Raw genomic sequence first — 14,717 nt, forward strand, 5'->3', positions numbered from 1 at the left:
GAAGGTTGAAGGTTTTCTTTGCACCAGAGGTGCCCCGTCAACAGGCAATATCCGGCAACAACACAGGAATTGCAAGAGAGATAAACTGATGCTTTATGTACGCGAATTTACATAGTTACAAGTTGAGCAGCGAGCACAACGTGGAACTGGCTAACACTTGGGGAGGCCACTACTCGACATAGACGAAGATGCATTACATCTGACCGTAGCCCATAACCCCTTTCCAGGGTTCCAGGGCCCAGTTCTAAAGATCTATACGCCCGGCCCACAATCAGCAGCATCCAGTCATGTGAAACTGTAATACGATTGGTTCATCAACCATGTGGCCCACCCTCCAATTTTCATTAGACACGTAACCCTCTCCCAAGTATACATAGCCTAAAAAGGACATCACCTTACTTCAAAAATCGTTAATTCTGAGAATGGACACACAAATTGATTGGCACCTCGGGTAACGTTCTAAGCCCCACACTTCCACTGCATTACACAAACTCTGTCTCCGCTATGAAAGAAAAAGAAAAACACATAAAAACAACATAGCAAAACATTCCCACATGTGCACTGGTCTGCCCACGACACGTGACCGTGGGGGCTGTCGGTCGGGCCCAAACGCGAGCCACCACCGTCTTGAACACCGCGTTCCCATGCGAGTCGAATTCCGTCACTCTGCTGACTTAGCAAGCGCCTCCGGAAGTCCGGTCGGTGGCATAACTCAACGGGTCGTCATTGTGTTTTACCAAGTGGCGGCATTCGCTCCATCCGGCGGCGTGTTCCTACGCCAGCCCGTCCCTTGAGAACTGTTGACGTTCAGACTTTGCAGCTGTGGAGCCATTACCGAACACCAACTATCCACACCGTCGCTGAAAACTCACATTTACCTCTCCCCGTCCAAAGTGCGCGCCTGACCCCGCTTTGTCTGGCAGTGTTTCCTCTTCAAAAGAGCCGCCGAACTCCTGAACGAAGTGTTCGCAGCTAGGTTGTGCCACGTCTGGTGTCCATCAAGACGGGGAGAACTGTCGGCGTGCGGCACTCTGTCGGTGCAACAACTCTTACCGCTCCTTGCATGTCTGGCACGAAGCAGCCCTGGCGAGAAACAAACCCCGCGACTCCGCCACTCGCGTCTTTCCCGGAAAGGGGACAATAGGGGGCTCGGGCGACCCGGTCACTCGCCCTCTACGCCACTGCTTGCTTTAAGCGCTTCACGCCGCCTCCCGCAGAGGGGTCTTCGGGGTTCTGCAGCGGAGGGACACGGGAGTAAGAAGGCCGGACGGTAGTAATGATCCCGAGCGCATCCCCCGGTACCTTTGTGGCCAACCGCTCAACGGCGAAATTGACCTCTTAGCCCCAGGAAGGATGCTGGGGGGGGGGGGGGGGGGGTGAAAACTGTGCCAAGCGCTGGCAATGCACAATTGTCGTGAACTCCAAGTGGCAACAGAAAATACCTGCACCAGCGTAATATTTTAACACCAGATGTATGTCCTTTGCCTCTTTCCAGAGATCGAAAGACGAAGATAGCTCGTCAGTATTTGCTCGGATCGCCTGCGTGACGGTTTATTCGTAAGTGACAAGAAAAACCCATCTCTGCTGCCTTATGTGATAGTAGGCATTCAACGTTTCAGAGCTGTGATTTGTCTTGTTTTTCGTAGTTTAGGCTAGAGGAAAACCGCAAATGAACAGTACAAATTTAAAAGGACAAAATAGGCGCTGAAAACAAGTTTTAGAGGATCGAGGTTTTCATTCCGGCGTGAAATTAAAAAAATAAACGTTCGAATGGCCCCGCTGCCAAAATTCTATATTGCTGTAAGCATTGATATTCCAAGCAACATAAAATGTCCTTAGAACAGGAACCTAGTTCTACGCACAATCTTCGCTTGCCAAGGTCGACAGTCTCAGCCTCGGGAGAAGTACTGCCTTCAGAGGAAGGGACGAGGACTGCGAATGAAGCACAGAAGGCTGTATCGATCACCTACTTCTTAGAGTAAGAAGAGGCACTTTAAGCTAGACCTACCTTGCGCCCCTGCGTGAGGCTGATCTTAAGCTAGTGTCGTTTTTTTAGTTATTGCTGTGAAGTTTTTTTTTTAAGGCGACATTCCCGTCATGGAAAAATTCCCAGAAGTCTGCAACATCAGTGCCTTTTCATTTGTCCTTTTCTGTTTGTCATTCTTTAAGCTAGCAGATCCGGTGCCGCTCATAAAAGAACTAAATATGCAATCATTTAATAAGCGACCTCACTGCCACGGCCAATGCGCGCGGGCGAGGCTGTCGTCCTCTTGCTCCACTGGTTGCAAACAAACCGTAAGCTTCCACTGCGCACACACATTTCATGTTAGTGACAGGCGGGAGCGACCGAGGACGACAGATTTCGAGCCAACTCTTGCCACTTCGAAAACTCATTTGGCGCCGTGTGGAGCCGCAGCGCCCCTGCGTCGACCACGGGTGCTGGTTTGCAACCAGTTTTGTGGTTACGAGACAAATTTTCGCGCTCGCCTCAGGAGAATCTTGAGGAAAAGGTGGATTATCTAGTGTTTTGACTACTGATCGTGGAGTCGATAAAGTTACTTTAGTTGCACAACAAATACTAAAAGAAGGGAATAGAAACGAAGCATTTCCTTACCCCCTGCAGAGCTCATGCCGTCATAATGGGCGTCAAAGAGTGTTCATAAATATGAATAAAGAGCTAATTTAAATGCGACTTAGTCTCGTACAGAGGAATAATTGCAGGGGTTTTGCTCTGGCTTCTATTCGCGAATATTCTTCTTCCCCAAGGCAGTGCAGAGACGCCATGAGCCGGGAAAAATTGACAAAAATCACTTTTCCCGTGGTTCGAAGAGGAATGCGCTGCAAGAGACTCCTGGAGCGACTGGCACCGCGAATGGATTCTCGGCAAGTAGAACTCGCGCCAAGAATTGGAAAAGAGAACCTGTGCAACCGCATTTAAAGTGGGCAGTGTTGTAGCCGAGAATGCTGCTGAGGAATCATCATTTCTTCCTTCAGTGGTGATGGCGTATATATTGACTTGATATGCTTGCAGCGGCATGCATTGAAATAACCCACAACTTCGCACTGTAAGCTTCCTGGGTGACCGTGTTTTCCGAGCAGAGGCTCTAGAGCGATGAACGACATAACACGTGCGTCATCCTCGACTTTAACCAGAAGAATACTCTAACTTGATATCGACTTATCCCTTTCTTGAGGCAGTAGTGGCCCCATTTTCCCACTAAACTGTGAACGAATATATGTGATATATTTTGCCATGCGGCTCTTTAATCTACATTTCGGTTCACGTGATATGTACAATGTCAATCTAAGCGAATATAGTTGAAATTCCCGCCCCATTACTTGCCGCGCTTTCATTCCCTCCGTTCCCCACATTTTAACTAGGATATCAATTTGCATTTGCTCTCGGACGAGGGCTGATCACTTGGTAAATCGGGTTTCCAGTGTTGTCTTTCATATTAGTTGCGGCTGTAGCAGTTCATTCCCAAAACCAAGATTCCAGCCGTAGCACACTGTCAATTATGCGCAGGGCACCTGATGGTTGTTTGGCAGAAAACAAGCGGGATAGTGAGGATGGATAGAAAGAGTAAAAACAGAGATGGGATGTGGAGCAAAAATGAATAGTGAGCAGATAGACTGGCTAGGCACACGCACTTAGTAAGCTAACAAAATTGCAAGGAGACATACGCATACCCCAAGAAAAGAACTAAAAGCAAGTGAATACCCGCACACAACTGTCCTGGCAGTGTCCTATACCCCATCACAAAAGTTGTAGGAAGTGCTGTGTAGGGTAAGGCGATCGGTGCCAATCTGAACGCAGTGCACCACAAAACGTGTTCCTCCACTCTCGCATCGCGATTTGTGGCTCCATCGCAGGGAAGGAAATAACACCAGTTCCAGCTGCGGCGCGCCGGAAGCTCGGCCGACTCAGCGGACACCATTTTTATGACTGGCGGCGCACCACCTCACACCAGGCTTCCGCACGAGTGTCTTCGCGCGGGCTTTCTCTTTTAATTTAACCAGTGAATGAAACGCCCCCTACTCTTTCAGAACATCATTGACGAACTACATTTCTCAGCTACTGCAATATTGTTCGAAAATAGCCGCAACTCCGGTGAGATATTTGAAGGACTTTTTGTTGTCTTCTTTGGAGCTGATCGAACTTGTACTTTCGTATTGAAGTTCTATTTTTTACAATGACTTTTCATAACTTGTGAGGTGAATTATAAGCTATACGCGAGAGATTACAGCATAAATATATAGACGGTACGTACAAAGCAATACGTGCGCCCCGTTTTGGTTAAGTCCACATGAGGTGCCTCTGACTTCTCTAATGTTCATTGCTGCGTGTCCGTTCGTAGTTGCTACCCTGTGAAGAGCCGCCCGGTTGTAGAGCAAGATCGATCGCCCAAAGCCCACAAGCTCAGTAGTGCACTGGTGCATGTGCCCTCTTTGTATCACGCCGCAGCAGCGCCGTCTTATTGCCCGGTACCAGAGGTAATGCTCCGCAGGCCGCTGCTCAATTGAGGAACACGTTTTTGAATGCTTGAACTGCATCGCATTCGTAGAAGGCGTCGCTTTTGCAAAAACCGTAGCGCAGCATGCTGCCCCCGGGCGACTGAAAGCTGGGTCGTCCGACTCGGAGACCAACGTGAAAAGACGCTTGTACACGATAGGTGGAAAATAAATTGTCAAAAACGACATTTATTCATGCTCTTATGCTATGGGGCAACATTTATTACACTACAAAAATGTTTTCATGATTTAAAATGCGCACTAATATGAAAAGTGCACTCTTGCGCAAGAGAAAAGATCCTTTTCTTGCAATATTTTTTTTTCCCAGTTCTAGCTGTACCACAAAAGTTTGCGAAGGGGTCATTAGTACGAAAAGTTAATGGCATGGTTGATTTTGAGCGAATCGCCATGTGCAGGATGGACTGCTCGAGTCCGGTATGCCTCGCGTCACCTTAAAATTTACGACATTTTTACGCGCCCGCCCTTGAAATGCGCATCTACGCTTCACTACACCTGCGCTTATTTGTCAGCCGCTCGAATCAATTTGTTTGAAGTGGAGCGTTATCATTCATCTTTCCCCTGCATCCCCGGTGCTTCTGCTGCTTTTTTGGTTATTCTATACTGTCATACACAGTTCTCTAACTTGGTATAAAGTTTGCCCGTGCGCCCCTGCTAAAAGTGCGTATGAGCTTAACCTCTATGACACATCTCATTATCAGCCGCCCTGGTGGCTCAGTAGCTATGCGTTCAGCTGGACACTTCAGTGTCACAGAAGAGAACTGTGCCCACAGCAAGCGCAGTTTTATGGAGGTGAATCTCAAGCATGCCGTTGTGATGTGCGACGCCAGTGTACTGTAAAGAACAACAGGCGGTCGGAAATAATCCTTGAAGCCTTCATTACAGCGTCTCTCATAGTGAATGTCCATCTTTATTACGTAAAACTCGAGATGCCATGCAACATGGAACCAAAGTAGCTGCCACTTTGTAGAGAGGCAATGGAAAGAAAAGTAGGATTAAGAAATGTTGAGATTGTCATTACTGTAAGATGCGATAATTATTTATTTCTTTTTATTCAAAGTACCCCTAAATGTGCTCGATTGAGGGTATACGAGGGCGGGGAGGGGAGTAAAAAACAAAATACGTTACACCTAAAAATGCTTCCTGCGCAATGTAAAGGGGGCGGCCACTTACTGCACTCAAGTGTGGGGTCTTCTCAACAAAGCTGCTATTTTTCGATTGGGGTTTGCAAAACGATCCTTGGCTTTAAGCCTGTGCTACACTTAGCAATATGCCTTCCACTTCATGCATACCAAATTTGTGTAAGCAACACAAAGAGAACGGGATGGTGGCGCGGAAATATGCATTAATAAAATGAATTCGGCCTATGGAGTGGAATGCAAATACGTACTAGAAGGAACTGAATCCACAACTTGTAACAGCGGTGAGCTTTACCTGACAGCATGCGCTGCGTTTAGCATGGCTGTTGGCTTGTAGGGGTGGTGCGTTGTCTTCACTGAATATCCTGGCGATATGCGTGTTCAGTCAGTGCGAATGTTTAAAAAAAAACTTCTTGATTGATATCTTCTCGTTATAAATGCTTGTTCTCCGTGCACCAAACAAGATTTCCGCCGACAGACGATTAGGGCGTACGCCCTCCTCTATTCATTAGTGACAAGAATATGTGCCGGACTTGGAAAGAACATAATTTATTCTTGAAGAAATAATAAAGTATCCCCTTACTGTTGTGAGAAGTATAGTGCGAAAATGTTTATTTCCAAGAGTTTAACTACTGAATGCCGCGGTCACGTTTTGTTCGCTGACGCGCTGTTTCGAGTGAAAACGCGGTTTCAGGTGCTGTACAGAATTGATTTCGGCTCGGTTTGTTCCTGCGTTTCTGATTTTCTCTGTAAAATAACAATCTTTCCTGCGTTTTTTTTTTTCAGCAATCTTCACTCCATACGCCACAGAAGTTTCATTTTTAGTGTAATGAATGTCCTTTGGATCGACGCACTGCGCCTGGTATTGTGCACGATGGCCTATTTCAGCTGCCTGTTCGCAAGAATTCCAGCTCTTGAGTTGAGTACCATAGACAACCATTTCCGTTGATAGATTCTTTTGCTTTTCGCAGAAAATGCCGACCCCCACAAGTTCAGAAAAGGGAGCTTAAAAGTAGTGTAAACATTTACAGGCGTATTTAGTCGACAAAAGTTGTGGAAGATGAGGCAGTACCGGGGTATTCCAAAAGCGAGCCCCAAACAAACAACGCATTAGAGGAACAGTTAAATTACTTTTATTGATTTTGCCATTTGGGTGCCAATGAAATGCTCATTACCAAGATAAACTAATGCTCGAGGAGGGGAGCGGGGCGCTGATAAAGGGGGCAGAACATAAAACCGGATTTTTACATACGGCAATCTTGCCTTCTCGTTGTATACGGCGTCTGAAAACCCCGCCTTCGGGGACGTGACATATATTAAGGCGGAAGCCTTTAATGTCTCATCGTTGTAAGCAGCAGTTATCGGCAGAAAATGTCACGCTTTTCAATTGGTGGAAACGGTCGTGACGTCACAGTGCGCGAATTTCAAACGGGGCCAATTGCACTTTGGCTAGTAACCATGCAACCAATTGAAGGGATCGGATAGTGATGCTCCAAGTAAGTGGGACTGAGCTTGGTTAATGGCTTAATTACCCAATTAGCCTAATTAGCTTTACTAGTCAGGCCATATAAATAAATAAAACCGATTAAGAAATTGGTCGAGCTCAGGAATCGAACCCCGGTCTTCGGCGTGAGAGACGAGCATGCTATCCACTCCGCCATGCCAGCTTTTTTTTTTCTTTATTGCCTGTCTTTGGCTCATGGCATTGCACAACGAAAATACACATAACGCTATATACATACGACACTGTCGTGGTCAGCCAGCACGAGACTGGCTTCGTCAGCTTAAAATTCCCGCAACATACACAACGGCTCTAGTCTTGAGAGCCACTCGGGAGGCTCCGAAGCTGCTTTTTGGATTGCAAGAAACCAGTCCATGCTTTCCCGAAAATAAATTCGGGCCGGTCGTGCGTCTTTGTCACAATGGTAGCCTGCCATTCTGGAGCGCCATATACAGTGGAGGCCCAAGAGCATTATGAGATCAAAAGGTGCCCCATCCTCATTATCAGTGCTTAAATAGCGAATTCCGTGCGCGTCAAGTGGTAGCTTCCGCCATGCCAGCTCGATGGTTTGGAATGAACAAAGGCGCGTCTAGTGAATACGGTGTCTTCACTCACTGTCATCCTCCTCCATTCCCTTCCGGCGAAGTTTAGGTGTCCACCGACAAATGAGAGACAGATACATTTCCTTTCCTCAAAAACCAATTTACTGACGAGCGAGGCGTAGAACCGAATGGGCAATGGCGTTCTATGGACTCCTTGGCAGCGTTGCAAGACGCTGTCACGTTCACTCTTAGGGGCGAAGCTTAATATCTTAACCACACATCAGTGACCACACTTTAGGTCAAAAAAGTGCCCCTCTGAATTTTGACGGGTGTCCACCGAGATATGTAAGACAGTTACTGCGTAATTTCCTTTCCTCAAATACAATTTTCATTTTCTTCATTACGGCTCCTCTTTGTCTATATTCTGTCACTCCCACTTCCTCCCTTCCTCTACGGTGCGGTTCAGGTGTCCACCGAGATGACAGAATTACTGCGCCATTGCCTTTCCTCAAAAAGCGTTGCGTTCAAAGGGCAAGGCATCGCGCCGAACGTGTGGTGGCGTTCCGTGGACTCCCTGGCAGCGCTACAACGCGCTGTCGCGTTCCACTCCTAAAGGCGAAGCTTAAGCGTCATTAATTAGCAGTTAATTAGTATTCAGACATTAATGAGTAATTAACAATTAATTAGTGATTTGCCATCACTTAGTAATTAGTACTCAATTATGTGTGACGCCACCAGTGCCACAGAAACAGCGAAGGTGGTGCGGAAAACGCTTCCGCCTCTGCCCACTTTAGACAGTCAGTGCCCCCTGAATTTTTAGCATAGTAACTCTGTGCCACTTCAGAGGCACAACAATATCCGCGCAAGCTTGTAAGAGTAGAGTGAAACTATTTAGCGCTGTAGTAAAACACCTGCTATGAGTAAAACACCTGGTGATATCTATCACAGATACCAGCCTCCCTTCTGTCGGCCGCATGTCAGGACCATTGGGAATATAATGGCAGTGTATTTTCCTTAAGAGAGCATAAGAGGTGATCAGAAAGTAAAGTTAACAATGCAAGAAGCGGTGACTAGTTGAAAGAGAAAAAAAAATTAAGGTGCCTGATGTTTCTTCTAGCAAAAATAAAAATATATAGCAGTATCTAATGCACTCAGTCCCATAAGTCTCATTCCAAAAGCGTTTTATATCAACTCCAGGCGGCGTTGCCCGATTATTTGGAGAGCCAAGAAGCTCTAACTGAGTAGTTGAGGATTCGGCGGGAACCCGTCCGGCAAGGGAAATTCAGCATATTGAAGAGGGCACCGAGGTCACCGAGGTCACCGAGGTCACCGAGGTCACAGAGGAAAAGAAAAACATACAGAACATAAACACATTGACGTTTCGGCACCGCTACGGGTGCCCTACTTACAATGGAAATGAAACGAGATGGGTCGTTGCTTACGAAGTTCAGGTGTTGCGTACAAAGCACAGGTACACCTCGGGTAGATTTTCTCGCGCCTATTTATCCTGTTTAGTTCACAAAGCGAAGCTCGCTCACGAGCCATCGGAGCGCTTTCCTAGCTTTAAAAAGGCAAGAATGGCTTCATCACACCCGCAGAGCAAAGAGCACTAACCAGACAGAAACAGCAGCGACGTTGTGATATTTCCTGCCGACAGAGGTAACGCCGTTGTCGTGTTGGACCGCATTCACTACGCGCAAAAAATGGATGCACTTTTGAGTGATACAACGGCATACGAAAAGCTGGCCCGAGACCCTACAATGTAAATTGAAACCGAGTTGCAGAAGCTTCTGACAGTGGTTTTCAAGTTCGTTCCTCCGGACAGGGGCTACCTGTACAATCGTCTGCTCTGCCACAATGGCTCCGCGCCAGCCATATACGGGGTACCCCAGGTGCACAAAAAGGATGTGCCGCTTCGCCCGATTCTGGACTTTGTCAGACCAGTCAGACAGACGCTCGTGATGGTGACCAAGAAATGACCCCTTTTAATGTTCCGTCGTGAAATATATACAGCCAGAACGGTCACAAGACTTATGCGAGAACTGGGCGAGGGAAAGGAAGACAGCGCATATATCAGCGCGTATCGTTGGGACGGCCGCGCGCAGAGTGCTTACCAGGATGACTGTCACATCTTCTTCTGTTTTACAAGCCCTGTGTGTGCCCACAAAGAAACACAAAATACACTTCAGCATTCAGTCATTGATACCGAGTCTTTTCGGCGTTCGTACGATGCGCCCATATCGCGTCGTTCTTTGCAGTGGTGTTGAAGTTGCATTTTCAGGTACGTTCGCTTGGGTGTTGGATGACTGCTCCGGCACGATGGTCTTGCCAAGCGAATCAAAAGCAGTTCGTGTCCTCACACCGTTGGTGCTTGTCTCTGTAAGCTGGCTGCTTTGTTGACCCTGGTCGACCTGTGCGGGGCTTTCTTCTTCAGGGAGCAGCACCAGATGAGGTCTGTTTCGGCGCATGGCTCCCCCTTCAGTCTGGACCCAGTAGGCCCTTGGTGTCGAAGACGTTCGTAGGACTTTGCTTCGGGCGCACCTGTCTTGCAGCCACGCCTGGTTACCTGCAGACAAACTGGGAAGAGATCTAGCAGCATGACGTCTGTCAAAATATAGCTTTTTTCTGTCGGTACTTTTCGTCTTACTTTTTTTCAAGACGCACCGACTACTCGAGGCTTTAGCGCGGATGGCATGCATGACACTCTTGAGCGCAAGCGACGGCTCATTAGCAGTTGCGCTGGACTATAGCCGGTTGGCCGCAGGGTATTTCTGTAGATCAACAAGGTAATGTAGGGTTCTTGCGCTTTTTTCAGCAGCCTTTTGAGAGTCCCTACCATGCACTCTGCTTCCCGGTTAGCCTGAGGGTAACGAGGGCTCGTCGTAACACGCTTGAAGCCGGAGATTCTTGCAAACTCAATGAAAGCAAATGTGATGAACTGTGGACCATTATCCGGTATCACTGTTTTCGGGATCCCGTGCCTGGCGAAGATGCTTTTGAGATGCTGGATGACCACCTCTGACGATGTACCTCGATCCAGCAGGGTCAGCTCAGGATACCTCGAGTGATAATTGACAACAGCGAGATAGACAGCTCCTTTGAACTCAAATAAATCCACTCCGATTTTTTCCCATGGAAGCTCGGCTGATTCAGAGGGGACCAGTGGTTCAGGAAACTGGGTGCGCTCTTGCGCAGAGGTTGGGCAGCTGGCTACGGTTCTTGCGATTTCCTGGCTTATGCCCGGCCACCAGACAAATCCTTTAGTATTTGCGCGACAGCGGACATCGCCCTGATGTCCCTCGTGGAGTCGTTGCAACATTTATTTCCGCCGCGCTCATGGAATTACTAGTCTGAAGTCCTTCAGAAGTAGCTTCTTGCACACCGTGATGTTGCCGCGATATGCCCAAAACTGTTTTAGAGCTTGTGGTAACCGGCCCTGTTCAGGCCAACCATGCACGCACGCTTCGAGCAGAGAGGCGTATTGGGGATCCTTTGCCTGCTCTAAGCGTATGCGGTCTAGCATGTTATCCGAGAACGCACATTGGACAACTCCGTCCACGTATGCCAGACGTCAGTTTCAGGCATTTCTCCGATAGCTAGTCCCCTGTTCATCCTTCTGGCCCGAGAAAACAGACCGCCGTAGCGCTGCTTTTGCCTGGGATGTGTCTACGTGTGAACGAGTATTGCATGAGACGCATCTTGAACCTCTGAATTCTGGGTAGGAAAGAGTCAAGGGGATCGCGACTTAGCAGCGGAAGCAGGGGCTTGTGATCTATCTCAAACATAAACGTAAGACCTCTCAGGACTTCGTCAAAGCGCTCCGCTGCCCAAGACAAAGCCAACGCTTCTCTCCCGACCTGCGAATACCTCTGCTTAATTTTCGTGAGCGATCTGGAGGCATATGCTACAGGACTGCTTTTGCCTGAGGGCTGATCTTGGAGTAGAACTCTACAAGTCCTTGCGAAGACGCGTCCGCCGACACGATTGTCGGGTACCTGAAGTTGTACCTTGCAAGGCACGTGTTCGAGCTGGGAGTAGTATTGATCTTCTCAAAGGTTTCTTCTTGTTGAGTTTCCCATAAACAATCACTGTCTGCGCTGAGGAGGCTGCGTAGGGGAGGCGACATGGACGCAGAGTCAGGAAGGAACCTTGCGAGGTGTTTCAGCATGCCTAACAAGGATCGAACTGCAGCGAGTTTTCAGGTCGCGGCAACTCCTTGATGGCCTTAACTTTTTCAGGACCTGGGCGCACACCGCTGCCGACGAAGATCATACGAAGAAAGGTTACCTGCTTGACAGAGAAACAACATTTTTCTTTGTCGAGGGTCATGCCCGTCTGTTGCAGCCGGTTGAGCACTTCACGAAGGCGGTTGTCGTGTTTCCCTTTGTTCTTGCCGTACACCAAAACGTCGTCCTTATAGTTCAGCACACGGTGTAGGCCTTATAGGACTTGCGAGAACTTTCTTTGGAAAATTTCTGGTGCGGATGTGATCCCGAACGGTAACCTGCAGTAGCAGTACCGCCCATACGGCGTAATGAAACTTGTGAACTTTTGACACTCTTGAAGGCCGTATAGGTAGAATCCGGAATTCGCGTCCAGTTTAGAGAAGACCTAAGCTTCCTAAAAGCTCCCCATGACTTGCTCCACCGTTGGCAGCTGATGGCGCTCCCGTCTTACAAACTGGTTCAGTTGTTTAAGTCAACGCAGATTCTTACTGCTCCAGACGGCTTCATTGCGGGGACAATAGGCGCCCACCACTCCGTCGGGTCTTCCATCTTTTTTTATCATTCCTTCTCGTTCTAGCCTGCCCTGGTCTTCCTTGACCCTTTCTCTCATGGGTATAGGAATCGGCCGAGGCGTAGACAACGCGTACGGGACTGCATTCGGCACGAGACGTATTTTATGCTCCCCAGATATGGACCCTGTTCCTTGGAATACTTTAGGATATCTGCTTACTATGTCGTCAGCAGTCAGCAATTCGTCTAGAAAGTGTACGATTCCTAGGCCTTTGATAGCTGGCAATCTCAACAAGGGCGTGCGCAATTGTGCACGGCGTAAATAGTTTGCTGCGAACGGTTTTCTTTACAAACTACTTCAGCGTAAATTTTTCCGATTTGTACGGATACTTGCATTACTCGGCCCGATCACATCGCCTGCTTGGTCCAAGGAACGGGGAAGGGAAGGAAACTTTTCACCTAGAACAGTCACTTCTGCTCTAGTATCTACTTTCATGCCAACCTCGTGGCCGTTAATCAGCACTTTGACGAATTGCGCAGACGATCTGTTCTGAGATTGCTCGACCGTGCCAAGAAATTTGTTATCAGCTTTGGCAATGCCGTCGAGATTTCCGTCTGCCTGCTTCTTTCTTCGGCACGCTTTTTCGAAGTGACCCAACTTTCGGCAGAATCTGCACCTTTCTTGCTGCGCTGGGCAGCTGCTTCTCGGATGAGATTGACGGGCGCAGAAGTTGCAGCTCTTTTGACTATAAGCATTCTTCTGTCCACGTGAAGACGTGCTCTTTCCCCCTGCTTTGCTCGACTTTACTGCGCCGACACAGGCTTCCGGGACCGTACAGTCGTTGCTTTTTATCTCGGCTTGCTGTTTCTTCACAGTTGCGCTCGTAAGCACTCTTGCCAAAGCCGTGTTTAGTGTGAACTTCGGATCCATTTGTAGTTCTTCCGATAAAGCTTCATCCCGTAGACCGACTACGAACCTTCTCTAATTAGGCGGTCCTTCATGTCTTTGAACTCGCATCTGTCTGCTAGCTTGTTCAGCTCGGTGGCGAACTGGTCTACTGTTTCGCCGAGCTGCTGACGGATTTTATTAAAGCGAGCACTCTCGTAGACTGTATTCTTGGTGTGGACAAAGTAGCTCTGAAACTTCGACTTTACGAAGCTGAGGTCCTTCATTTCTTCATATCTGACATTTAGTAATAGAAGAATTCCCGGCGACTTCCTGCCCATTGTATAGAGAAGAGTCCTTACTTGAACTTCGGCTGGCTTCTCGCGTAGTCCCGAGGCGAATCTGTAGTCGTCAAATTCGTCCATCCAGGCGGGTCAGTCCGCGACGTTCTGGAAGTCGAAGGGCTTCGGAAGCTTGATTCCCGCCATTCTGAAGTGTATCTTATCGCCTGTCACCGGGACGACTTGCTCTTGTTGCAGCAGCTTCTGGTCATCCCGTTGTTGGCGGCGCTGTTGCGGTGCCTCATTGGAGCCGGCCTTCATGCCACTTCTGACACCATGTCAGACCAGTCAGGCAGACGCTCGCGATGGCGACCAAGAAATGATCCCTTTTAATGTTCCGTCAAGAAATATATACAGCAAGAACGGTCACATCACTTATGTGAGAACTGAGTGAGTGAAAGGAAGGCATAACGCATATCTCAGTGCGTATCGTTGGGACGACCGCGCGCACAGTGTTTATCAGGATGACTGTCACAGACTTCATCCGGTCTCCATTGTACAAGTTGATCGGCTACTTACACCGGATACTTGCTCCTTTGGCCGGAAGAACCAGCACTCACGTGAAAGACTCAGCACAGTTTGTGGGAGAACTAAAGCGAATATCGTTTGACGACGACTACGCTATGGTGTCTTTCGACGTTGGGTACATGTTTACATGTGTGCCGGGGAACTTCGCAGTCGAATGTTGCAGAACAGGGATGAACAACGACTTGTCTGTGCTAGAACTTGCACCCATTGAAACGGACGATCTATGCCCGCTTTTCAAATTCTGCCTTTCCAACACGTACTTTATGTTCAATAGGACATTCTACAGGCAGGTCTTCAGGACAGCAATGGGTGCTTCCATCTTCGTGGTTTGTGCCAACCTCGACCTAGAAACGATTGAAAACCGCGCGCTCACGTCCTGCAACCCTCCACTAAGGCTCTTTCTTCGGTATGTTGACGATTGTTTCTGCCTCATCCGTCGAGAGGAAGCCGAAAGATTCCTGCGACACCATAACTCGCTTCAAGAAAGCGTACAGTTCACTATGGAAGAAGAAGT

General features: G+C 48.2%; 1 protein-coding gene and 1 pseudogene across 1 annotated transcript in view; one reads left to right on the forward strand and one right to left on the reverse strand.

The window, feature by feature from the left end:
- The window catches only part of LOC149337029 (ATP-binding cassette sub-family C member 3-like), a 93,409-nt gene that overhangs the window by 12,331 nt on the left and 66,361 nt on the right, over positions 1–14,717 (forward strand). The window contains exons 5-7 of the mRNA XM_089554801.1: positions 1,496–1,557; positions 2,767–2,883; positions 6,456–6,587. Coding sequence (XP_089410927.1) covers positions 1,496–1,557; positions 2,767–2,883; positions 6,456–6,587 — 311 coding nt within the window. The remainder of the gene's footprint in view (positions 1–1,495; positions 1,558–2,766; positions 2,884–6,455; positions 6,588–14,717) is intronic.
- On the reverse strand, positions 11,883–13,822 carry LOC149337030 (uncharacterized; annotated as a pseudogene).

Source organism: Amblyomma mixtum, chromosome 7 (genome assembly GCF_055824585.1).
Source record: "Amblyomma mixtum isolate Tamu chromosome 7, ASM5582458v1, whole genome shotgun sequence".
Taxonomy (NCBI): domain Eukaryota; kingdom Metazoa; phylum Arthropoda; class Arachnida; order Ixodida; family Ixodidae; genus Amblyomma; species Amblyomma mixtum.